The sequence below is a fragment of the Neodiprion virginianus genome, chromosome 1 (assembly GCF_021901495.1).
Source record: "Neodiprion virginianus isolate iyNeoVirg1 chromosome 1, iyNeoVirg1.1, whole genome shotgun sequence".
NCBI lineage: Eukaryota > Metazoa > Arthropoda > Insecta > Hymenoptera > Diprionidae > Neodiprion > Neodiprion virginianus.
The window spans coordinates 35,767,672-35,794,250 of NC_060877.1; the positions used below are offsets into that span (position 1 = coordinate 35,767,672).

The 26,579-nt window shown below is 40.6% G+C and overlaps 1 protein-coding gene across 3 annotated transcripts; it reads left to right on the forward strand.

The window, feature by feature from the left end:
* Positions 1-441: 441 nt before the first annotated feature.
* Positions 442-24,998, forward strand: LOC124310553 (atypical protein kinase C). Of its 3 annotated transcripts, XM_046774608.1 has the most exons (10): positions 442-738; positions 1,202-1,373; positions 2,147-2,382; positions 22,400-22,450; positions 22,661-22,746; positions 22,944-23,214; positions 23,315-23,767; positions 23,976-24,442; positions 24,540-24,655; positions 24,753-24,998. In XM_046774608.1, exons 2-10 carry the CDS (start codon positions 1,315-1,317, stop codon positions 24,838-24,840), a joined length of 1,827 nt encoding a protein of 608 aa, XP_046630564.1. In that variant the 5' UTR covers positions 442-738; positions 1,202-1,314; the 3' UTR covers positions 24,841-24,998. The 3 variants fall into 3 exon arrangements, with proteins under 3 accessions (XP_046630564.1, XP_046630562.1, XP_046630563.1); XM_046774606.1 differs by lacking the exons at positions 442-738; positions 1,202-1,373 and adding an exon at positions 9,729-10,903 and having other exon boundaries at positions 2,259-2,382; XM_046774607.1 differs by lacking the exons at positions 442-738; positions 1,202-1,373 and adding an exon at positions 9,729-10,855 and having other exon boundaries at positions 2,259-2,382.
* The last annotated feature ends 1,581 nt before the right edge of the window (positions 24,999-26,579 follow it).

Consider the following 26,579-nt stretch of genomic DNA (forward strand, 5'->3'; position numbering starts at 1 on the left):
ACGATTTCGCGCACGTTTCAATCAAATAATTTTCGTAAGCAACCGTTTGCGATGTTTCTCAATAATCAATTCTCAATATTACAAGTAATCGTTGGGTGATCGAAGGGTTGAAGTACGTTTCGTAGAGAATCCGAAGAAGTCGGTATTCAACGCAACGGAAACGAGATTCGGAATGATTCGAGCATCGGACATTCTGGCGGAAAATTTTCGTATCATTCCACTTTCCTTTCATGTTTCAAAATTTGCACTGATACGAGGCCCCGCGAAAGTACCCTCAAAATCCGTACCTGCACGTGCGAACCATTCTAACCCGGGGAAATTTTATTTCTGCCGCGATGGCGCTGCGACCGTTGAATCGAGCGGCGCGAAAGCGAACTAAAATTGCGGTGATTCGGACAGCAGCGCCATCTGGGTAGCATGCGTTGATGGTAGTCGGCCATGTTGTTTCTCCGAAAGATGGCATCTGGCAAGTGACAGTGCGTCAGCCGCGCTCGAAAAGTGTTTGATTTTCTTAATTTGATGCCGTTATATTTGGTTTATCGTTTTAAAAAGAAACGTCAATTTTACAGTCGACTTTCAGCAGGCGTATCAAGATCACTCTCAAGCGATAAATAGGAATAAGCGGTAACGTAACCGCCGGTAACGTTTCACCCAGAGACAATACAGAGGTGCAGAAAACGTCAATCGAGGAAGAGATATTTAAACCGGGCGAGCGTGTTTTATTGTTTTACGAATACGGTGAGTCAGTCGCATTAAGCGACGATGTCAGGCACAAATAAATAAGGTTAATTGGCGCCGACGGAGGGGTGAATTAAACCTCATCGTCACGAGCGTCGCCCGCCTAGGAATTTATCCATCCGCAACGCCGAGCGTTTTCTCATCGTCACGTTTTGTCTCCGCTCGTCTCTTACCCATTTAGTCTTCGACAAACTTCTCGCGAGTCGGGTGCCGTTCGCTCAACGTTCCGTTCTGCCATCGCATCGCATCGTTATTAGGTATTATAGTAAAGAAAACCTTGTCGGCGGCACCTGGACGCGTGTCGCTCGAAAATTCGTAAACACGCTGCGCGCGCTTTGCTTCAAAACTCGTACGAAACTTTTTCAGCTCGCACTTGTTTCATTCCGCCCACCAATCGAACAGATTCTTAGCCGCATCTTCCCGCCTGCATGAGTGATAATCATCATCCTCATCGTCGTTTCAGTTACCCAGAGAGAGAGAAAGAGACAGAGAGATCGAGAAAAGACCCTGAGCGAGTATCACCGAAAGAAAAACCGGGGACTCAGTCAACCCGGAATAATCAAGATAGTCTGAAGAATGCCAACGCAGACGGGCGACGCCGACAACGAGATACGAGTCAAAATTGTTTACAATGGGTAACGCTCTTTCGTTTTCGTTGACTACTTAGTTCTTTTTGTTTTTTTTTACACATTTTTTTTTCTCATTACCGACACAGCACCGTGCTGATGAATCCTTATCGCCGCATCGCCTTAATTGTGCGATTGCATGATTACGTTCCCATGAAAATTTAACAGAGCAACGAATTTGTCCCCAATTTACGAAATATTCAAAGAATAATCCATATTTTAATCGATGTACAGTAAGGATAAATAATTGAGCAGTTTTTTTTTCTTCTAGGTACCAAAGTAGTTGTACTTCGAATTTCTAATTGGTTTGCTATTACACTCGAGCAGGCCAATTTCTTTTAAAACTGTCATCACAGTGTTTTACTAGAATGAGCTGTCGTTTAGCTTGTAGTATGACTCATTGTCAGTGCAGTATTGTATTTGTCAAGAAATTCCCAGGTGGTCGTTTTAAAATAGGCATTGTATTGGAGTAGGGATAATTTATATATTTCAATGCCAATATATCGTGGTGTAATTATAAATTTTCACTCTTTCGCTTTTTCGCGAAAATGGTAAAATAGATTAAGGAATTGAAAGGTTGAGGAAAGATGTAAGCGGAAATAAGAAATAGAGTGAGACAAAGAGAGAGAGAGAGAGAGAGAGAAAGTCTTCTAATCTCCGAGTTATGTTACGATATCGGCTCATGAAACGGTCGAAACCTTCAATCACGATTTACAATTTCAAAAAATCGATAAAATATCTGGCTACGAAACAAGGGATAATCGTTAACTTTTTCTCGACAGTGAGGTACAAATAACTTACGTGCCTGCGGGTACGGGAATGTCGGTGGACGCACTCCGCGACGAAATGCGGAGTATTTGCGGATTTGGGACGGGACCGGATCAGCTGCAGAACGATCAGTTCACGATGAAATGGGTGGACGAGGAGGGCGATCCTTGCACGATAGGATCGCAGCCGGAACTCGACGAGGCGCTGCGCCTCTACGAGCTCAACAAGGACACGGAAATCACGATACACGGTCAGTTTATCCTTTATCTCACTTCACGCCGCGACCGCTAAACTCATTAAAAATGCATCTGGGCCACTTTTTCCCGCAGAAGGCCGCAGAAGGCCGTTTTTCAACGATAAGCACCGTCGTTCGTTGATTTCTTCTTTTTATTCTCTTCTTTCTTTTTTATCTCGTCTCAGGGAGGGCAAGATTACTCACCATCGAAGAATACTTTATGCTCGTTAAAGTCTTACGCCGTTCTAAAATGGTCATTTTTGTCATCGATTCATTCGTTATTTATCGCTTTTTCTTTTAAACTGCGATTAGGTTGTTGCATATCTTTCACATATTCCTTCTTTTTTTTTTTTGTTTTTGTTTTTGCAACTTACATAAATTAATGAAAGCTTGTTCGTCTACCACTTTTATCTATACTCCTCGTGCTTGTTACGCGAGTCGAGAGAAAAACGATGGAATAAAGATCAAAGAGTTGAATATAATAATAGTACGAAAATAGTAAGATGAAAAACAGAAGGAATACTTTGCCTTGTTGAGTAAACTTTATACAATCAACCGGAAGATCGTGCAGGGCAATTAGTTTCGGGTCGTTTAGTTGTCGCGTGACGTTGCACCCGATTTGACGTCACATCGCGGTGAAGATGAGCACGCAGTTTTAACGGCCAAGAGGCTGTGTAAGAACGTTTATTTTTCTTTCTCCGTTTTGTACAATTTTTTCATACTGCTATGAATCAGGAAGAAACCACGACTTCGTGTGTTTTTTTTTCTGTAGCAGGTATTTGATCGGTATCTTTTCCCGTCGGCTTTGTTAAAACGGATGACAAAATGCTTTTCATTGTTTTTTCCTCTAAATTTCTCTTGCACCAAAACCAAAACCGATTGACCGCGTGAAAATGTTAAATAAAATTCGAAAGAAACGAATTCACAGCGCAACAATAAATTGTCACGGTAGGTGTTTATTTTTTCATTTTCGGATTATACGGTATCATGAATAGAAGGATATTTTCGGTATTGAGATTTTTTTTTCCGGGACGCAAATAACTGTCCAGCGAGTAAACTTGTCGATAAGATCGTTCGCCAGTTGTTGAAAAAATTTCATTGAATTTCGTTTTCGTATTCTTCGTCTCGATTTTTACATTGTTTTATTTATCCCCCCCCCATCTGCGTATACGACTGTATGCACGTGTGTAACATATACATACCTATACGTATATCATGGTGGCGCAGAACGTGGATGCATGTGTTATACTTTACACGTTACGGTTACCTAACGCTAACCGTTATTCGCTATACATCTTTACCGGTGCCGCCGAGGACCGCGGACGGAATGTGTTTTAAAAGTTTAAAACTTACGTATATATGAATGCGGTGTATGTTTATTTAACGAGCAGACATCCAACGTCCGCGTTTCAACTTACATGCCTCACACGTCTCTCTCTCTCTCTCTCTTTTTTTTCCTCTTGTAATACCGAGTCGTTCGTTACCACACGCATATATACATGCAAACATACACACACACACACACACACACACACACACATACACACTCACACACACATATACATGCATCATGTACACGTGCTGTTACATATTCGAACAGCTGACTGAGGAGAATCGATTTTCCAGTAAAAACAAAGTGTGCCTCCTCTTTCTCAAACTGGCTTCCGGCATGAATGAAGGTGGGTGTTACGATGTGCACGTATGTAATACGTATATTAATTGTGTTGTCTTACACACGTGTGCACGGATAATAAATTGATCGTTGTTAATAATTATACGTACATAATATGTTCGTGTAAACAAACACTTTTTCTTTTTCAATTACTCGTCAATTATTTTGCTTACAATCAGTCAGATGTTTAATTACGTCACCCTCATCTTCACGTATATTATCAATTTCAAAGAACGTTTAGATTTTTTTTTCAATCATTCAATACATATTTTTATATCACCGAGTCTTGAAGCCGAACACTCGGCAACATTCTGCTCTGAACATCTTATCTTTTTCTGTATTAAACTAGCGTACAAAAGTTTCCTCTCGATACGCAAGAAGTTTATTGTTTTTTTTATTATTATGAGTAATTTTTTTTAACCATCTTTGGCAACGGATGTCTGGTCATCGTATCGATACAAAAAACAATAACGGAGAGGTGAGGACAATAAAAGAAATAGAAAAACTTTGACGAAACTTTTCTTAATTAATTAATTTCCATATCTTCAGCAGTTCTATACCTCTTTTATAACTCATTTCCATTTATTTCTATTCTTTATTATTTTGCTGAAAATTATCTTCATCTATTTGTCAAACACGAGGAATAAGTATCAACAAGCATGTACCATGTACAAAATAACGCTGCGGACAATGTTCATCGGCATAATAGCAATTCTAAACGTGCAAGTGTTAAGAGATCAGAAGTCACGACGGATATTGCGTCAATGTTTAAACATATGTTGTATCTACGTAAAACACGGTGCTAGCAAAAGATCAATATTGTATACTAAAATAACGTTAGACCTGAGAGATTGACACTTGGTATTCATTATTATCGGTCGTGCAGAGCTGTACAAACAATATATGTATATATGTATATACGTATGTATAGAAACGTTTGAAATTTCCTAGAGAAGTGAATACATATTCGCAATCGTTCGACGATTAAAAATTCGATAATAGGATTCTTGTATACGGGTCAGAGTAATTGAAAAGAGTAGTAAAAAAATTTGCGATTTCGGTTATTAACCGCGGAGATTCACCCTGATCAAATGACTCGTGATATATTTCGATTTACGTAAGTATGCGTGATTGCGGCAAGAGAGGGGAAAGCGATAAAAAAAAAAAAATTCCTCAAGACGATTGCGTTATCTTTTTCCCTGCGTCACAGCAACAATCTCGGGGTAGAATAACAACGCCTAATAACGACGATCGCGCATCAGTCTCTGATGATGAAAAACCTCTGAAGTAAGAAATAACGCGTCTTTATTTACGCAACGTACGTACATATGCATAATGCATGTGCATCGGATAAATATAGGTCAATGATAATGCAGCTGCAGGGTGAAGGATTAGTCAGAGAGGCACTCCTTGTGTTGTTCCTTTGTCGCGTTCGTTGTGTTACAATTCCGCTCTGTATTCCATACAATAATCCTCGGGTATGAATTCTGCAAGGTGAAGAGTCTCTCATCTCCCCGAGACTCCTCGGCTTCTCGTCTTTACCGACACACACAAATCTGTACACATAGGCGTACACAAAGGTCTCGATCTCATTTTCCAACACCTATTCCCACCAATCCTATGTACGTACATAATTACATATACCTACGGTAAATTATATACCTACTCCGCGTTAGCGTCATCGAGGAGCGAAGAAGTCACCCTCCTACCAACCTACCCACTTTCATTTATTTCATTCCGTTCCTACTTTCGTCTTGACTTTTATTACAATTAATCAGAACGGTTCTTCGAGCAGCAATTTATTGCATGGGATCAGTTGAAAACGCTTACGCTCGAATTGGAAGTTCGAGGATAACAATTTCACTCGCGTACGAAAACGCGAATATACTATAAGTAATATCATTTTATTGGACGATTATAATTGGAGATGAATTTAAACTTAAAATTGTCGTACAACGACAATTTTTCTCGCCGTAGTTCCACTTGTTGGACGAGATTTGCCAGCGTAAAAGATGTTACGTTTTATATACGCGCATGCGGAGGGCCGTTCGTTAATTACCTTAGGACGATTTTGGTAATTTTTGACCCCCCCCCCCCCCAAGATAAGGGCACGTAGAGATTTTTTAACCCCCCCTCCCCCTCGGGACCCTTACGTAATTAATGAATGGCCCCCGGCGTCTGTTATTTGTGACGCGTGCTTATTATCTCATGTTTGCAACGCGCAAGTCAACGATTATAATCCGTTGTACCTAATGAAAATTATACGCTAATTTACTTTCATATTTTCATCACTTTGTAAAAGTTTGTTGTTTTTACTTTGTAGCTGATTACGCGGGATGTGTATACTTTGAGATTACCGATCGAAATTTTGATCACCCTGGATTTGTCAGTCACGTAACGACGGTCATTTTACCCCTCGGTAACTATCTGACGGAAAATTTTAACATCTAGAATTAACCACAATCTACGCAGTAATACATTTCTCGCGATGATCTAATATTCCAATTGATGCGATTTAAAAAAAGTCATATGTATATATATCGAGTGAATTTTTCTGCAAACGGAAACAGACGTCGCGGCCTCTCGTTTCTACTACGCCGTAAAATTATACACACGTGCATACATCTGCATGTTGTACGCTTGTAAACGAAACTCTCGAGGGCTTCTGGACGTTTCGTGTTTCTTGACGCTTGTAATTGGCCTTGACACCCTCAGCATTTTCGTTGGTGACCCAGCAGCTACTACTGCCTGGCCGGCTTATTTAAAGGTACTTGCTGCTGCTCCGCGGATGTCAACATCGCCTAACAGCTTCTGCTGCCTCTAGTGGGCTTGAATTTGTTCCTTCATTACTACTTCTATTATTATTATTATATTATTATATTATTATTATACGAGTACGGGTGCACGTACGAGAAAAAAAATGGAAAAAGAGCGACACGCGGTGTTGCGGTACTTTAATTTTTAAAGTTGGTGAAAAAAGAGCGGAAAAAAAACAGCTTATCCTTGTTCAAACAGTTATAGAATACCGTAGAACAATTGTATTGTGAAGATTTTGGTTATCGAACATACGAAACATTACGGAAATGCACAATAACGATTTAGATGGCTTTTAAATCCCGAGTCTTTTGTAACGTATAATGTAACCAATTGCAGTTTCACATTCGTTAACATCGGCTGTGAACGGGTGTTAATTATTTTTTTAAACAAAAATACAGACACACAGACGCGTACGTGTATTTATAATATGTCGGTCTGTAACGAGGGCAAACAAAGCATTCACGCGAGCATTCAAATCACTAGGCGTTAAACGTTCTTAAGCACGTATACGTAACGAGTAACAAAGTGATTAACAGACGTGGGACAATCGTCCAGGTATGTGTTCGACGTCGCTGTATATGTATTACGCAGTGATTTTATTTCATTGCGAAAGTCGAGGAGGAACGAATTGTTGTGAAAATTAGAATACAGGTTCTACAACGGGTTTAACCGTGCATATTGTGCGTCGTAAATTGGAAACTCTAATTCGTTGTTTACACCGCTGCATTAACGACGATTATAAATTAGTTTTTATTTTTCACATTTCTTATTGAAATATGAATTTTAGACGTATATAGGATTAATATTTTGTCGTGGAAATTTTTCACGATGCAAGATTTGATACGTCGACGATTACTGAGGTTCATTTGAATTCGTAAACCGCTGCATGTAACCCAGTACCTACTGTGACATTGCCATTGATTCTCGAATCATTAGTAACGGCGGTACTTTTTTACTCTCCGATGAATAAATGAAACTCGTAGGAGAACCGCGCTGCAGTCTCTGATTGCTAATTATCGTACGATTTTGATTCCTCCTCAATCGTGATTTAATCGAGTAATACCAACGTCGTTCTCTGACTTATCGACCAAGCGTCCGAGAGCGAGTCGGCGTCGCTCTTTTTCAACCTCTACGACACGGATATCAGGATCTAATGAACATTCTATTGTGCAGGTACGAGGAATGACTTAATTTTCATTCGTTATTCATCGTCGTTGCATTTGTTAGGACGTAGTTATCAATCTAACCATTGTGTATGTACAGCGTAAAGAAACGGGAACGAAGAGGCAGGATAGTCTGAAAACATGGTGAATAATATGGTACAATTTTTGAATTTCGTATCTCACTATAATGTAAAGTGGGTATAGTTAAACTATGAATCAAACCATTGTTTATTTTGTCTGCCAAATCGATCAGACCATTTTCAGTCTTGTATGAGAAACTTACGAGCCAGCAGTACCGAGCGATGATTTGTAAAATAAGAAATCGTACTCATACATAATTACACATTTAACTAGAATTTTCTAGCCGCCTGGAAAATAGAATGAGTGATTACCATTCGTGTTTTCATTGTTATACCTGATTCCCAATGATTTCCGAATTGAGCAGAATCACAGAATATCACAAGATATCGCTGAAAATTACCTCAAACGCTGGGAAATCAACGAAAGCGCGCGACACAAGGTATGGGAATCAATATAGAACGTTGATCAATGGAAGCGATTTGCCGTTTATCCGCAAGACTTGCAACGATTTCCTTGATTTCCCACGCTCGCCGCGCGATTTCTTCAACAACGCAAGCGATCCGCGTAAGGATCTCCAGCGACGACAGTTTTTCCTTTTTCATTCCACGTTACGTTTCAAAGAATAGTTCACTCATTTTACAGTTTGATTGTCAACCGTTCGACAATCCATGCAGCAACTCCCAGATAGAAAACACGCGTAGATAAAGTCTGATCGAGCGTCTAAAATACGAATAACATTCGTAAAATCCATTCATTACGGTTAATATGCGTATTATAGACCATCGCTTAGCTTTATCTAAACGTGTGTTATACCTGGGGGCTATCGCAAAGGATAAACTTCTTCTCAACGTTGTGTGAAATATAATTCCCGCTTCGCCCGGCCCTTGTAAAATTGAATATTTCGCAATAGGTAGACGAGAGAGGCAGCGAAGCAGCGAGGCGTCGCGACGCAACGCAACGCAGGCAGGTAGATTCGCCCACCTCTATCCATCCGCAAGGCGGACAGGCTGGTAGCTGCTAGCGATTTACCTTTTCAACACACCTTGCACACATTGCAACGATTGCGGGCATGACTGAAGAAGGGCGACACGTACATACTGTATATATACCAGCGGGGTATGAGCGTCACGGGTAGTAGAAAAGCTGCGTGCGCGTTTGCGCCGTGAGAGGCGCGCCGGACGTCGACGTCGACGTCGACGGCGGCGGCAGCAGCAGTAGAGCTTCTGCTGCAGTCGATATCTTACTCGCCCTGATTACCCACTTCGCGTGCACGGAACCTCCACCCCGCCCCCCTTCCGCCCCCCGGAAAGTAAAACGCCGCGGCGAAGACGTACGAGACCTGCTCCTCCTCCTCCTCGTCGTCGTCGTCGTCAGTCCTCTCCGGGAGTACCTCGCTCTCGTATCGCGCCCCGTGACTCACCCTGCACCGCAGAGCCCCGCTAAACGGGGGTTCGGGCCGCCCCCGAAACGCGCCACGAGCAATCCTGCGTCGCCTTATCCTCGTCGCCGTCCCCGGGGGCAGAGAGAGGCGAAAGAAAATTTGACTCCGTGGACTCTCGTTGTTTCGATCGCTGATACCGTAGTGTATAGTACACTGGCATTGTTATAGAATCTTTTTTATTCCGCAGCAGGGGAATTATTACGGTGCGTGGACAGGGCCCGGTGACATCCTTTCCCGACGTCCTCCTCCACCGGCTCTCTCTCTCTCTCTCTCCCTCTCTTCTCTCTCGCCGACTCTCTCCCTCCGAGCGTCGCCTCGGCTCAGCTGCTCGGCCTGCTCCTCCTACTCCACCACCGCCTCCGCCTCCTTCAGGAAAGGAAAAATCTAGGTGTGTCGGATCACGCTCGGTTTCAAGCCGGGCCTGCTGCGGCACCAGTCGTCGCTGAGAACCCGGAGACGCTCCGTCGAAGGTGCGGAGGTTCGTTCGGTGCGCCGTGACCGTAGCGAATTGTCGCGACGAGCCGTCCGCGGCACAGCAGCGTGCAGGTACTGTGACATAACAACGCTCCGAAATGGCCTGGGGCTACTGGAACGCGACTTCCGTCGCCGACAGGGGCCGGTCGCCCCGGCGCGACAAGGACAAGCAGACGATACAGCAGAGCCAACAACAGCAGCAGACGACGCCGGCCGCCTCCGAGTTCCTTCAGGGCGCCTCGACGCTGCAGCAGATTCAGGGATGCGAGATGTCGTCGGCCGTCGGGAACGCGGTCGAGGATGCCCCGTGCACGCTCATGATACAGGGCGGCTCGTTCTACTCGTATTCCGCGGCCGCGGCAGCCGCTGCGGCGGCCGCGGCCGGGAGACGCGCCTCCGTCGTCGAGGGCGCCGCGCTCCAGGCGGCAGTTCTTCCCCGAGCTCCCGGTGCCGGATTTCCGGGGACCAGCGCAGTCGTCTTCCCGTCTAATTCACCCTGCAGCGACTCCGCCGAGGACGAGTCCCACGCCGCGTACGTTCACCAGGACGGAACCGCCGGCGTTCAGACCACCAGACGGCACAACTTACCTCGCGGCAACAACGACGACGAGTCCGACGATCCCGATCACGACGACGTCGATCTTATTTATGCCTCGAACACCCTCGCCGCCGGGTGTCTTCTTCACGGGCACTGCAACACCCAGGAACGAAATATCGCCAACTCTGCCCCGGGATCGAACCTTGGGGATTATGCCGCCGCTATCGCTGCCGCAAATTCGGCCGCCGGTCCTGCTGCAGGTGGTACCGCGCAATTCGGCAGGTTCAATAACATCACCTGGGGTAGGTCGTGGCCTGGCAGAGACTCGACAGAGTCTAACGGTACAATTGGTAGATCTATATTAGGTATATTTGTTTAGTTTCATTTACCCGCCGTGTTGTTTTTCACGCGTAACGCCAGAGGATTAACTCTCTTCTTCTCATATGTGTTCTGCAACCGCATGTTTACGACGTTTCACGTTACGATTGCGTATTTGCGTATGTTATACGCTGATCAAATCCGAGTTGAAACGTCACGTTTGTGCACGGTTCTTTTTCGTTACGCCTATAATCGAGACTTTCGATTCTCTTTCTTACTTTCTTTGAGCAATGGACACGGTCCAGGTTGTGGAGAAATGTTCTGAGACAAGAGGATAATCTGCGTCATTTCGCGCACTGTATATTTTTACTTTGGTTCACGCTTTTCGGTCCGCTATTGACCATATTTTCTTTAAAAAAGAAACGATAATTATGCGTATAATCACCGGGGACTTGAATATATATGTAATTTTAGTAAACGCCATAAAATACTGAAGCTGGATGTGTCGGATGTACAGGTTAGTCAGCAGAGTTTTAGACGGATGAAAAAGGTGCAATTGCTGATGTTGATTGAATTTAATTTAATGAAAGCAATGCGCGTATTTTTAACATTGAGTAATTCAACATTTTACACGTTATAATTAGAAATAATTTATTTGTCTTTTTTTAGTAATTAATTGTCTCCACATCGGCATGTGAGAAATTTGTTTTCTCGTAATTTTTTTTTTTTTTTTTTCTAGTCAACTGTACACCCGGTACATCATTTTCCTAAATACATATCTGAAATATATTACGCAGGTTTCCAGGTATAATTTCACAGTAAACACGGTACAGGATGGTCATAAAAATTGGAAATGTGAATAGCGTCTCGACACATCACAAAGATTTCATAACACTAACGGAAAAACGAAAGCTCGATTCGTGAATCGAAAATATTCACTTGCATAGGTATTTAGAATTAGCATGACCCAGGAAATATCGATCTGCCACACGTGAATTATAAATACTATGACCGCAAGAATTGAATTAAGGTCAGAAAAAATTTACCTCATCTGATCATATACAATTGGCTAATTTCATTAATCACCGATCTTTAATTGGGTCGAATCAATACTCTGCATCAGATCGTTGGACAATTACGATGGAATTATTTATATCGAACACGAAAATTTAACCGTTGCGTATATATTCGATGCGGAATGTTTCGCCGAATGAATTTTGGTTTGAACAACAGCGTGAAAGTGATTAATTTTCCATAGTTTAAAATCTTAATCTGCGTAACAAACATAACAATATCTCTCTGTTTATTTGCTTATTTGCTCAGTGGCAGGTATTTTTCCGCAAAAAGTGTTGGTACTCATCCGTATGACGCAATACTGACAATGAGAGGCTGAATGCTTCGTGTAGGATGTGCTACGTGCACCTAGGATGGACCGTTGCGGATTTGCTGCTATTAGCAATTCGGTCATAAACACAGTCGTTGATCACCCGACAGAAAGTCCGCGGATCGTCGTGACAATAGTTTAAATATAAACGTACTCCAGATGCTGAGAATAATTTAATTTTTTTTTTTTTTTGAAACCCGTATCGTTACAGTAACGATGGAAATATCGTTGGAATTACAAAGAGCAAATGTGGTAAAAGTAACGATTTACTGTGATTAATACTATATTTTCTGCCTATTGCAATATTCGATGTGTTTGCTTATTATAACGAACCGTACCACGTACTAGATTTTCTTATTACAGCCACAAAACTAATCGCATTTTCTACTCAGAACTTACCGTTACATAGTTATCACAATTAAAAAGTTCTCTCGGTGTTAATTCGATCGTAGAAAGGGGCGAAACTAAAATCGATCTTAACGTTCCTCCGTAAGGTCAAGTAATCACGAGGTTGAAGTTAGTAACAGTTTTATCGTAACGAAAAGGTTGGGGAAAAAAATCACTCTTACTTTGCTTTATTTTACAATGATTTTTAAGGACCTAAGATTTCGATGTTTGAGTGTGTTTTGTTTTATTATGGTTTACGGAATTTCCGACAATTCCAAAATTGCAAAATAACGGTTTTTCCTCAGCATGAATCATTACGATAGCGTTGTTAATTTCAATATTAATAATAAATAATCAGCTAGACGTAATGGCGCATAGGGTCAATCAGTGATCGGAAATCCCATGCGGGGAAGCGGGATCGATTACGTTTCCGGTTAATTCAACGCGGTTGTTCCAGATCCGCAGTTGGTCGCATTTATACAGTGTATACATACACGCTGGCAGGATGAAACGTGTTCACCTGCACGGTGACGGTTAAACTGTCTTGAGCGAATCAGGTCAAGGTCTTAACCTCAAGGCTTAAACTTGACCCTGTAAAGTTTAACAAGATGTAACCAAAAACCCACTTCTCAAACTTCGACTTCCTTTTACGTTCATCCGTATCTACGGGCTTATACGTGTATAAGAAATTTATTCCCACTATTCTCTCCCCTAAAAACATCGCGGAATTCTTACGCGACATATTTCGAATTCCTCGGTCTAGCAAAATTCTTGCCCAGCTCGACGACGTTAGAATTTCTTATTTGACCGGATTCGTCTTCGTTTTACGTTGAAGAAAAGAAAAGTAGAGTAATAACAGATTCGTAATTCTGCTTGAAAAATGACGCCGAGTCGAACTGTTTCACTTTCGATCTTAAACATGCAGACTTTGCGTTATGAGAAGTCGGAGAATTTTACATTTTTATAACGAATTTGAGTCGACGTCGTCTGGTTAAATTCAGTTTCATCCGTTTTTGAGGCTGCTTTAATATAACCTCCAGCTGGACGTTTTTTAATTCCGTAATCTGAAGTTTTATGCGCATCTGGATATGCCGGGGGAATACTCGTGTTTCCTGCGGGAGTTCATCGCGATTTCTCTGTGGAACCGTATTCCGGAAAATATTTAATATTTCCATATTCGCTTTGCCGGATTATATACGCTGCAGATATTACTCGACCGATTTATCAACGACATATTGAAAATTAAAGAAACAAAATGGTTAATGAAAATCTAAGTTCAACATCGCAGCACGGATGATATCCGTATGTTTCAAAAGCATTGGAACAATCATTACAAATTTGTCATTCGGATATGTCCCTACTTTCGTACAAGCCTCTCTTAATTATAGTTTTACATTTCTCTCAGTTGTTGAAAGGAGTCAAAGTTGTAAGAGTTACTTGATCGAGGAGGGTAGAAGATAATTGTCTTTTCATAAAACATGTTCGCGGAGCTCGTTTCGCGCTTGTATATAATTTTTATACACCTTATATACCGCGGAGTGAAATCAGGGCGGTGGGCTTCGGGAGAAGGATGAGGAAACTTGTAGTAGAAGTTTGAGAAACTTAGAACTTTCGTCGTTATGCACGAGTCGCAATTATAATATCTACGCTTTACTAAACTCACTAATTTTAATCTGCAATGATGTTATACCACGCAGACTGAGATTTAGCTATTGAGGATTGTTTACGCTTCATGTAAGAATATAATCTTGAATTTTTCTGTCTCAGTTAATTTCATTCCGTATAAATATATTTTCTCATCGTTTCGCGCGCTGCGTCAAAACCGGATCTTTGAAATATTACACAATATAAAAAGAAGTATTACGTGTATACTCGTTTACAGTAACATGATTTATTTATACGAATCGGTTTAACCGCAAAGTGTAAACGAACCTGACTTTAAAGGGTATCTGATTTTTCAACCCTCCGATCAATATCACATTTCAGAAAGACCATTCCGATCCGCGGATTCCACAACATATTTTGTAGATGTGCGGATCAAAATTTATTTCGGCTTGTTTTGTATCAAAACGTAGGTAACGTCAATCCCTACCATCTACGATATAAAAAGAAGGAGGCAGTAACGACGAATCTGACACTACAAAATTCCATGTCCTTTCGTTTCTGTTTACCAAATATTGGTCAAAAAGTGTTCTTAATTTTTGACGATTTGTATCGTCACTCGGTTTTTTCGTCCCGTGAAAGTCTGAAAGCACGTAGTGCATAGATTCTTATTACAGACCGCGAAGGGGGTAAAAAAGGAAGATAAAAACATGGCTCACAATCAAATAGCGACCCAATTGTTCGTGCAAATGTATCCGACAAGGTGGCATTCGAACGTTTATTGCAGCATGTTTTCTTCCCCAGAAAAGCGAACATTGCCGTTTTAATTTGGCTCGAAGCCAGCTTCTTTGCCGGCCTTGCTGGTACGTCTGCTCCACGGTTTTCGTTCGTACTTACACGTGACAAAGGGATATGTACGCGGGTATGGAGCCCAAGGGCCAGTCGTTGGTTCTTTGACTATTTTCGCGTTCCGCGGTGCTTGCGCCTCGACTATTTCTACGCAGGCAGGCATAATAATACCAAAAAAGTAATCGTCCGCCGACACAAAGGGAACAAACGACAAAGCCGACGTCCTGTATTATCGTCAAGGTTCACTCACACGGTATACGGTATAGTACATTTTCAGTCATTAATTTCAGCCGACCGTTGGAAGGGAATAAGATGTGAATGTTTACTCGAGTGTCTGTGGGATTTCATCCGCGCATTCGTCTCGGGTTGTTTCAACGAGGCTGGTTGATCGAAAATCGGTACTTCTTAACCACTTGAGTTACGCATCATCGTGCTGAGTTTTTAACTTTTATCGCAAGATAGTATTTTTCTGATTTTTAGAGCCGTTGATTGCGAATCTGAAATCACATTTCAAAAATTCAAGATCCCGGATCCAATATGGCGGACGGACGTTTCAAATTTGATCGAATATAGTCAAAAAACTCTATGCAGCGGTGATTACATTCGCCGTACTGAATTTTCAAAATCTGATTTCAGGTTAGTAATCACCGACCCCAAAAACCGTTGAACAGAGGTTTTTTCTCCAGATTCGATCGAATTGGAAGTTTTCGTCCGCCATATTGTATCCGCGATCGTGAATTTTTTAACTCGGCTTTCAGATTCGTAATCAGCGACACCGAAAACTTATGACTTATGTAAAACATGTATATGTGCAGAGGGGTAACTTTCTTGGAAATGGATTATTCCTTCAATTTTCACGATTTTTTTTTCAATCAACTCGTTTCTAAGAATAATAACTTTCATTACAGCGCAACAATGATTCTCGATTATCGAAGACCCTGTTAGCATAAAGCCGTAAAGAAATATGTTGAAAATTTCTCAAAATATACAAAAAATCGATATAAACAGGTGGCAAGAACACCTACCGCTGTAACTCAACGGTTTAATTTCATTCCAAAAATATGAAAGTCTCTTTAAAAATGAAAAAATCACAAAGTACTGGAATTATACTACCTATCGATTTTTGTAGAACAACACACCCACGCTACAAAAATTCATAAATCCTCGCAATAATTTCACACGCCTAAACTACAGCGACGCACTTTTTTTTTTTTTCATCATCACAACATCACCATCGGCGCGAAGTAAATTATTGAATTTTAATTCATCGCGGTGGACAGAAATAATTTTTACTAATCACAGAGCGCGGTTAAAATTTTTTTCCATCTTCCGAACTTGTAGATTTTTTTCTTTTATTTCGTTCCGAGTATACGCACGTAATATTTATACATATACGTACGTAACACATGTTCTTATCCGTGTATAAACTTTTCAAAATAATAATAATAATAATAATAATAATAACAACAACAACAACAACAACAACAACAACAACAACAACAACAACAACAACAATAATAATAATAATAATAATAATAATAATAATATAATATCGTGCGAACGACGATCATCGCGGATTCCAGGTGTGTGCGCTGTTTGTACGAAATTCAAGCGAAAGCTCTACAGTAATGCTATATTCTGTGTGTGTATTTATATATTATAGATACACACACACACACACACACACACACACACGTATACCAGCATCGCTCTCTCGCAGTGCGAAGCGATAACCGATAAGGCGTGGTGGACTTGGATGGTTGTAGGGAGGGGCAAAATAAATAGAGAGAGGTTAAAAAAAAAAAAAAAAAAAAACCAGCAACGGTTTAAAAAATGTGTGTACGTATCGTCGATGATAGGGCGAGCGGCGTTATCTCGCCAGAGCGTCGTACGAATCTGGTGTGTATTATATACGGGCTGTAGAAACGGCGTAGCGCGTATATAGATAATAATATTACAGCCGTTGCAGAGGCGAAATGGTTTTGCGAGGAGTTTGTGTTTTGGTGGGAAGAGGCATTATCGCATCGGTGCCTTGTGTTACGCCGTGTCGTTGGTATGGATTTTTGACACTTCCGGTCGATCTTTTACCTCTCTCGCCCTTTAATTTCAACGACGATTAACAACGCGCGCTGTGACGACAATAACCCCGGTCTTGTCGAGGAATGGATCCGCGGTGGCGGGAATAACGAGTAACAAGAATTTGACACGCTCTTGGCTCGTATTTTCTACGTAGGGCAAAAGAGATTCGATCAGTTAAGTCGAGTTTATTGGGTTGAATAAAATACTTTGGATCGCAGTGCGCGAGTTGCCGTCGGTTTTAACTGGTTTCAACCAACCGCTGCATGTGACACTTTTATATCTATAGACGACAACAATTCTCCCGTATATCACCCGACGCGTGTTTAAACTTTTTAAGAAACAATACGGGAACGAGGCGAATCGGAAGAGAGGGAGTTAATAAAAAGTGATTCGTTACGGTGTGTAATCGAACATATTCGTGTCGTTCGCTATGGAGAATTTTCACTCGATTCTCGGACCGCGGATCAGGATCATATTGTTATCGTTTTTCAAATATCACACCGCGTTTGAATAACGTTAAATACACCGACATGTCGTTCGCTAGTTTTAACAACAGCGTTTTCAAGATTGCCATGATGTATGGCTACCCGATGCTCTGTCAGGACATATTGGCCTACGGATTTAACATCGACGACCAAGGTACACGTGCATACGTTCATATTTCACCATTATCCCCCAGATCTGGACTCGAGGATATATATATTTTATCGTACAATCGGTAATAATTATATCTTCAACTGTTTTTACTTATTTATTTATTTATTTTAATACGATTTTACAATTTTTTCTCGTCGTCGGTGATCTTTGAACCTTCGTTTTTCGTTTCTGATCTGAAAAATCGACGACAGTTGGAGATGTACGTTATGCAAACGAAATTGAATATCGATTTTAAAACATTTATTTGCTCTTCAAACGCAGTGATTTGGCTATAAAATTTTTCATCGCACGTTTTTCATGCGAGCAAAAAAAGTTATGCCATTGCAGATCAATATGTTCAAAAACCCTTGGAGATCGCAGACGGAAAATCGAAGCACGGGTACGGCGGTGAATCATTTTTCTTAAAGATACAGTGATTTGTTAGTGACTGATGTGTACAAACGTCGTCAATCATCGATCGCCGATGATCGATAAGCGGTAACGACGCGTCACAAAAAGAGACCTGATTATTGCTTATTACATACGACTGGTTCATTTTCATTTGTATAAAAAAATAACAAGTCTTCCGATCACATCAGCACGGGTCGGGCGTTATTTTTTAATAATTAAACATTTCCGCACACAATTAATCACTCTTGAAGCCTGACTCTCTGCATTCTTCTACAACAATGATGGATAATTCGTTGTACAGTTTTCTTCGTCACGACGTAAAATATAATCGGAAAACAGGTATACAAATTCATGTTCTACAGTCTCGGAAGAGCTCATTGATTATTGAATTTAATTACGCGTTGAGGGTATCCTGCGACGAGAGGGGCGCCTAGTCGGCAAAATTCATAGGCACATGTAATATTCAATAACCGCTGCTCGACATGTAGGCTCATAATGTACACATAATCCCGCAATGACTCCGACGTTAATTGACCCTTGCATACCCATACACAAACACACACACACACACACACACGTAAGCTGGTGTGTAAAATAAATCAACACAATTATACTACAACGACGATTATATATATATATATGTATATATGTATAAAAAACAACGTTCTAAATTATGCGATACGCTGCAGTAGCGTTGATATAACTTCGGATATAAATAATATCTTTCGCCATTATTTAATTCATAGTTTCTCCGGGCATTGGAGGTAGTATACTACGTATAACCATGCTTAATCATCCGGCGTTTTCAGCTAATTACAAAAGACGATTAAATTGTAATTACGGGGGCGAATCCTGCACACTCATAGCCGTTCCTGCAGGCATGGCAGCTCTGTAGTAATTGCCTTTCTGGAGTAGGTCACCTGCATGCACATGCACGATTCGATAGTTCCGATATCTACGCCCTGTTCCACTCTACCCTTCGTTCTGGCCGTTTTAAAATTCAGGTGATAATTAAAACCCAAATTTCAACTTGCCCCCGGTAAACATATCGCCAACTTGTCCGCACCACACGTGAATGCGACAGTGATTTCAGACCAATTGGAATGTACCAATTTGAAATAACGATTTTTCAATACCGCCATTTTAATCTTGAATTTATGGGGGGGAGGGGGATTCCTTTTTAGTCAAATAACTCGCTCAATTTCAAGTTTTCGCTAAAAATGATCAAAACTAAACTTGTGGGAAATTTAATTCTCTACAACTTTGGTTTTAGCAATTTTTTTCTCTACGATCGATATTTTCCTACTTAAACATGCGTAAATTCAAGATGCTGGCCGAAGCTACTCCGGAATTTGGGGTCGAAATTCTGCATTTGGGCTACCGATGAACCTCCCCCCTCCCACCCTCTCTTTCTCTCTCTCATCGACCGTTTCGAAAAAATAAATTTCTATTTTAGGTGGTTGTTGTTTTTGTATTTTATACATTACGACTGACAATGAGCTATTTATAATATTACGTCTTGTAGTAACCGCATCGCGTATACGCTCGTGATGATTCCAGTCAACCCGCGAAAACTTGTTTGCATTATGCGCGTTAGATCTTTAAAGCGGCAGAATTTATATACCCGACATGTATTTTATACCGCAACCGCATGTGTCACGAGCCAACTGCTGATTTTTACACAATAAGGCAAATCCATAGCAGGTTGGTCGGACGATAATAAAGTAACGTAGGTATTACATCACGCGAGAGATTATCGTATCACACTTCAAGGTTTTTCAGAGTTGGAGGATTTCAATGTCGCGAACACAGGAAACTCATGGTTTCCGTGTATTTTTACAGTTGTTTTTTAAGAAACTAATTGTCTTCGCTATGCCTTTAAATTTAGTTCAATCTCTTGCCAGTTGTGAGCATAATCATTTTTATATCAGTGACGGAACATGCATTGAGCTCAGTTTATTGAACCTCGTTCTTATTTTGACTTAAAATCGAAAGAAGATTTTATTTTTTTTTCATCCTTTTAACTTGCAGCAGTATGATATATAAGATTTTCGAAGTTCCTTCGTTTATATCTTCTTCTTTTTTCTTCTTCTTCTTCTTCTTCTTCTGGCACTGCAGCAGAACGACGGCAGATGCGTCTTATTGTTGGACACACGTACGTTATTCGCTGTTACAGCTGAGAGAAGAAGAAGCAGACAATACGAACAAAGTCTGTATAGGTGTATACCTGGGTGTAGATATATTCGTAAAACTTTTAGCAGTTTTCAGATCCTCGGGATAAAAGTTTGGCTGCGGTTGCCCTTTGGTGTGTACCGTGTATAGCACATACATGTAACTTATAGCATTTCGCGCCAAGGGGTAGAAAACTTTTTACTCAAAGTTATATGTATCTTACATATACATATACGTTAACGGATATAGAACTTGTGGAAACAGTATGTATCACCTTGTGGTTAAACAAATAGAGATAGAAACAAAAGGCAGAAGCTAGCATTTATAAACAATATATCGGAATCGATTTTAATTTATTTGTCCATCAGGCTTATCATAAAGTTCAGAATTTTCCAGACAACGATTGAAAATACCGTTAGAAACAACGTGTTTTTTTTTCCACGTCGTCAAGTTTCCATGACCACCGGTTACTTTCGATTGAAATTGAGAGGTGAGAGAGGAAATTTTCAATTCTTCTCAACGTGCTCTTCTCATAAGTAAACATTCTAGTCTGACTCCGCTACGATCCATCTGTTTCAGCACAACGCTGTGGGGTGATAGAGAAAGATAAGGAGTTGTGCAGGGATGGGGGGAGGGGGGGTAATTTAACCCGGTGAATCTATCAGTTTGGGTTAAAGGTCAGGTATGGCACTCGGAGTGGTGGCTGGATGGTGCCTAGGTACTAGGGGAGTAGAGCGCCCTCGCACCTTTTAAAACCTGCCGATATACCAGACCAGGTGTATATATAGGTATACCACACACGTTGATAACGGGAAAATACCGCAGTAGAGATGGTGGGCGGGAGGGAGGGAGAGCGAGAGAGAGGAGTGAAGGGGGTGGCGAAACGACGCAATGGGAATGAAGCCAAAATAAATGTATGTATGTAACGCTGGAACAGGATCCTGCGGGGAATCTCTACCCACTCCTGTCGACCACAAGAGTGAGACAGAGACAGAGAGAGGTCAGGGATGAATGAATGCAGGGAAGCTGCTGTGTGGTCAGGGTTACGGATCGATGCGTTTATTGGTCTAAATTTTATGGCCAAGTTTCTTATGCGTAAATTTGTTGCTGCCGCTGCTGCTGCCGCTGCTGCTACGGTAATTCATAAACGAATTAGATCCTTCTCGGCCGATGCGATTGTAGACGACCCATTGCCACCGGCCACACCCTAAATTTCGAACCACTCGCCCGTTGGCTTCATTTTCATACATCATCTTCGTATCCTGGAGATAGGGGGGGGGGGGGGGGAGAACGACTCGCGAGGTTTCATGTCAAGAGAGAATTATTACGTAGGAAATAAAGGCGCGCGTTTGTATACGAACGAACATCGTGAATTGAATTCTCAATTTTTATAGACTCTCACGAAAAGTGAAACAGTAACTGAATTCTTCTTGCCATCATTTTCCCTCGCATCAATCATTCCTCGACAAATTCTAAGTGATTGATGTAATCTTACAGGCGATATTAAATCGCTAGTGAGAGTTGACTCCGGCCATTTTGATTTTTTTACCCAGTATTTTAATTTGCTTGTCGAATTATTTGCAAACGGTTCCTTTTCTGTTTTTTTTTTTTCTCATTCGCAATAATTAATGAGTCAAGTTTGCAGATGATCTGCGATCTTTTTTGCAATGACTAAAATTGGTATTGTTTTTTTCACTGTACAGGTTCGAAAGTAATTAATTTTTCTCTAATAATTGTATGATCGTTGTTATTGTTTTCAGAGGTTTTTTTGCGTACCGTTCTGTTTACATTTCTTTTCGGAAATTTCGTAGAAGTTGACAAACAAAAACAGCTTCTCGTGCTTAACGTTAAGAATTTTTCCCTTCTTTTTATATCTAGTTTTAATTGCGAACGTGTTGGAAATTCGATCACCGTGTCAATTATGCCTGTGCATTAGGCAAACTATTATATAATTCTATTTTTCCTTTTGACAATTCAATAATGAAATATATTTCGTTTTTGCTTACAGTTTTTCCAAATGTACCGGCAGCTCCAGGAATGCCCTGCCAAGGCGAAGACAGTAAGTATTTAATATATAGACAGAACAATGTATCAGTATCACGATATTTTTTGGTAGATGAAAATTTTTGAATTTTTTCAATATTCAACAATATTTCTCCGAAAGAACGACAGCTAACTTATTGTGAATACTTACATTTCGCCTGAAAGTCAATTCAATTATTGCGTTTAAACGATCAATCAGTGGGTTAATTGATATTACTTTTTAAAGGAAGTATCTACAGGCGTGGTGCTCGAAGATGGAGAAAGCTTTACCGAGTCAATGGGCATATTTTTCAAGCAAAACGTTTCAACCGAGTAAGAAGCACCTTTTCTTCATATGTGTATATTAAATTTTTACTTCGTATTGTTACTAATAATTCTTTTTGATACGAAAACTGAAAACAATAAACCATTAACCATTAATGAGAAAGCGATTTGTTCAATTGCTGGTACCTCTTGAATTTCATATATCGATTTTCACGGTCATTTCATACATTTATCTGGTTTTTCAGCGAGCATTTTGCGCGTTTTGCCAAGATCGTATCTGGGGTCTGGGACGGCAAGGTTTCAAATGCATTCAATGCAAGCTCCTCGTTCACAAAAAGTGTCACAAGGTGGTTGGCAAGCCATGCTTTAGCATGCAGGTACCTCAAACAGCGGAACCACCTTCAACGGACAGAAACGGTGATCAACAACAATCGGATTCCCTGCATTGCTCTTCTGCCGTACAGCCTGATGACGAATCTACAGAGCTGGCAGCGGTCGAAGACCATTCCCGTAATCGTAAGACTTTTCCTTCACTTTCGATTCTCAAATTCGTTGATCTGTCGATTTTTTACTAAGTAAAAATGAGTAAGAATTAATGGACTCGTTATAATTACAGGAGCTCCGGGTGATGAGGGCGAAGAGTTACCATTGGAGGCTGGAACTGGATCGGATAACATGATCGAATTACAGAGGCAGTATTCGTTGAGTGATTTTGAATTGATCAGAGTTATTGGCCGAGGTTCTTACGCGAAAGTATTAATGGTCGAATTGAAACGTACGCGGCGGATTTACGCCATGAAGGTGATAAAGAAAGCTCTGGTAACGGACGATGAAGATATCGACTGGGTACAGACGGAAAAGCACGTATTTGAAACGGCGTCGAATCATCCGTTCCTCGTTGGTCTTCATTCCTGCTTCCAAACACCGTCGCGCCTCTTTTTTGTCATCGAGTTTGTTCGTGGTGGCGACCTGATGTTCCACATGCAGAGGCAACGACGTTTACCCGAGGAACATGCTCGATTTTATGCTGCTGAAATCAGTCTTGCTCTCAACTTTTTGCACAATAAAGGTAAGAGAATGGCCTTCGTTCATTGGCATTTTCTCTTTTCACTCCACCTCCTAAGCGTTATTTCTAGGTCAAATTAATTTTATTTCTTTATTCTTACAACAAATTGATGTTAGAATGTCGAATCATTTACTCTTTAAATCACATTGAGGCATCGCATTGTTCAGTTAAGATTTATTAACAAATTCCATTGTATTGTTGTTCAAAACAGGAATTATTTACCGAGATCTGAAACTGGACAATGTATTACTGGATCATGAGGGTCACGTGAAGCTCACCGATTATGGAATGTGTAAGGAAGGAGTGCGGGAAGGTGACACGACGGCGACTTTCTGCGGGACGCCCAACTATATTGCCCCGGAAATCTTGAGGGGCGAAGATTACAGTTTCTCCGTGGACTGGTGGGCTCTCGGGGTACTGCTGTACGAAATGTTGGCAGGTCGCAGTCCATTCGATATTGCCGGGGCTTCCGAAAATCCAGACCAGAACACAGAGGATTACCTATTCCAAGTTATTTTACAAAAAACCATACGAATCCCGAGATCGCTCTCCGTCAAGGCAGCTTCCGTTCTCAAAGGATTCCTCAGCAAAGATCCTGTCGAACGATTAGGTTGTGGATCCTACGGATTCTTTGATATAGCCGGACACTCGTTTTTCAAAGCCATTGATTGGGATATGGTATGTATTCTTATAATGTATTTAGATTTTTCCAAAGGTTTGACTATGAGCGTCCGCGAATGCTACTAATGCTCAAATTACTATTGTCTGCTTACAGTTGGAGCAAAAACAAGTCACTCCGCCTTACAAACCACGGTTAGACTCTGATAGAGATTTGGCTAATTTCCCACCGGAATTCACTGACGAACCTGTTCACCTTACACCGGATGATGCGTAAGTTTCTGGATTTTCATTTCGTTTGTCAACTTTTATTTCTCAGGTTTCGTGTTATTTACTTGAATATCCATTATTATTGTAAAACGTTTTACAGAAGAGTGATCGATAAAATTGACCAGAGCGAGTTTGAAGGATTCGAGTACGTGAATCCGTTATTGATGTCGTTAGAGGACTGCGTGTGACAAGAGCCGCTATTCTTCCTGCACCAAGAATCGCAAGAACGTCGCTATTTACATGACCTGCAGGATAGATCAGATACGCTTCAGCTTCAGACTCTCCCTAACTCAATTTCGGACTGCCGTCATCATCGTTATCGTAATCATAATGACTTGATCACGATGGAATTTCCACGGGAAATAAATACCAACGACAATAACTTCTACGAGCATAGATTGGAACCACCGTTTCCGTTTAGGTACAACGAACCGATTCTTACGCGGCGTCGAAGTATTGCCGATATTACTTGTGATAAAGGTAGTAGCAATAACAATGCGATCGACAATTACGATGAAAATGATTATGACGACGTCGACGATGAAAGTCCGAGAAAAGGACTTTTGCAACAAATGTTCTGCCTTCCGTTAAACTAAAAAGTAATTATATTAACGCGCATTACTCTATAAATCTACCTTTTATCTATAACCTGTTCTTCGGTCGTTAATCGAAACGAGTCCTTAGCTAGGTATGTTGTCTATTTTCAAATTGGAATTGAAAGGGGTTCGGTTTGACTGATGATGCGGATCCTCTCTAGTGTGGTGAGATTTGAAAATCATCAAATGGATGAAAGGACATTAACCAAACGTACATACATATGGCATATTATACATACTTATAGATAAATTAAAGACAAACTAATGAACCTCAAAATTGTAGTCAGCACGTACGAATTGAGTTGTTAAAGGTGATTTTTTGCGTATGTTAGAGATGTATGTTGTTTGATCATTATATAACTCGGAATGTATATTCTCCGAAATTGAAATTTTAGAACTCTGGTTTCCGGATTCAAAACCGAATCCAAACCTCTTATGATTAGTTAATCAATATACGTAGGCATTCACCGAATAATTATCGACAGTCTCGAGCAGTACATTTGGATTTATGATAGAAATGAAGCAAAAAAAGACGACGAATATTTCCGCCTCTATTCTGCTAAAAAGTATTATTAACTATGTATTATGTAATTTCCGCTCTTGCGCTTGGCGTTTTAAACGAGCACCTCGAGTCATTCCAAAATAACTTTAGTGAAAATAACTACGAATGGAAGAAGAAGAAGAAGAAGAGTGAGAAATTACTCGTGAAAATAATAAAGTAAAAAACAGACAAAGTAGAAAGAAAAACAAAAAATTGAGAAAAAAAAACTGTTCGTAGATAGCTTATTGACTTGCATTGGTATAAAATAACCTTTCTTAATCGTACAAAAGAAATACAGCTTTTTAAACAATAAACATAATCCAGCGTACATCGACGCTATGGATATAGGTAATTCGTTAATTGAAAGGGGCAAAAAGTATATACATATTTAATTAAGAGAAGTATGAAATCTAGAACTGAATAATAAATGCACTTTATTGTTATTGTATTATTACGTAAAGTATCAGATATATAAAGTAAACGCTTACCTTGTAGGATTTGCAATGCAATCCAGATATAATGATTACACTAGGATAATTAATATATATATTGTACTACTAATGGCCTGATTATTATTATTGATTAATGATTACGTACCCGGAATTGTATTGGAACGTTGCATACGGCCGTTGATAGTATTTTTATAAAGTCTAATTTATGTTTTCAGTCGTTTATTATGATTATAGATGATAGAGATCTTGTATTCATAGAATAATTATTAGTACACAATATACATACATACATTCTGGAGTCTATGCTAAAGCATTATATTACATATTATAACTGAAGT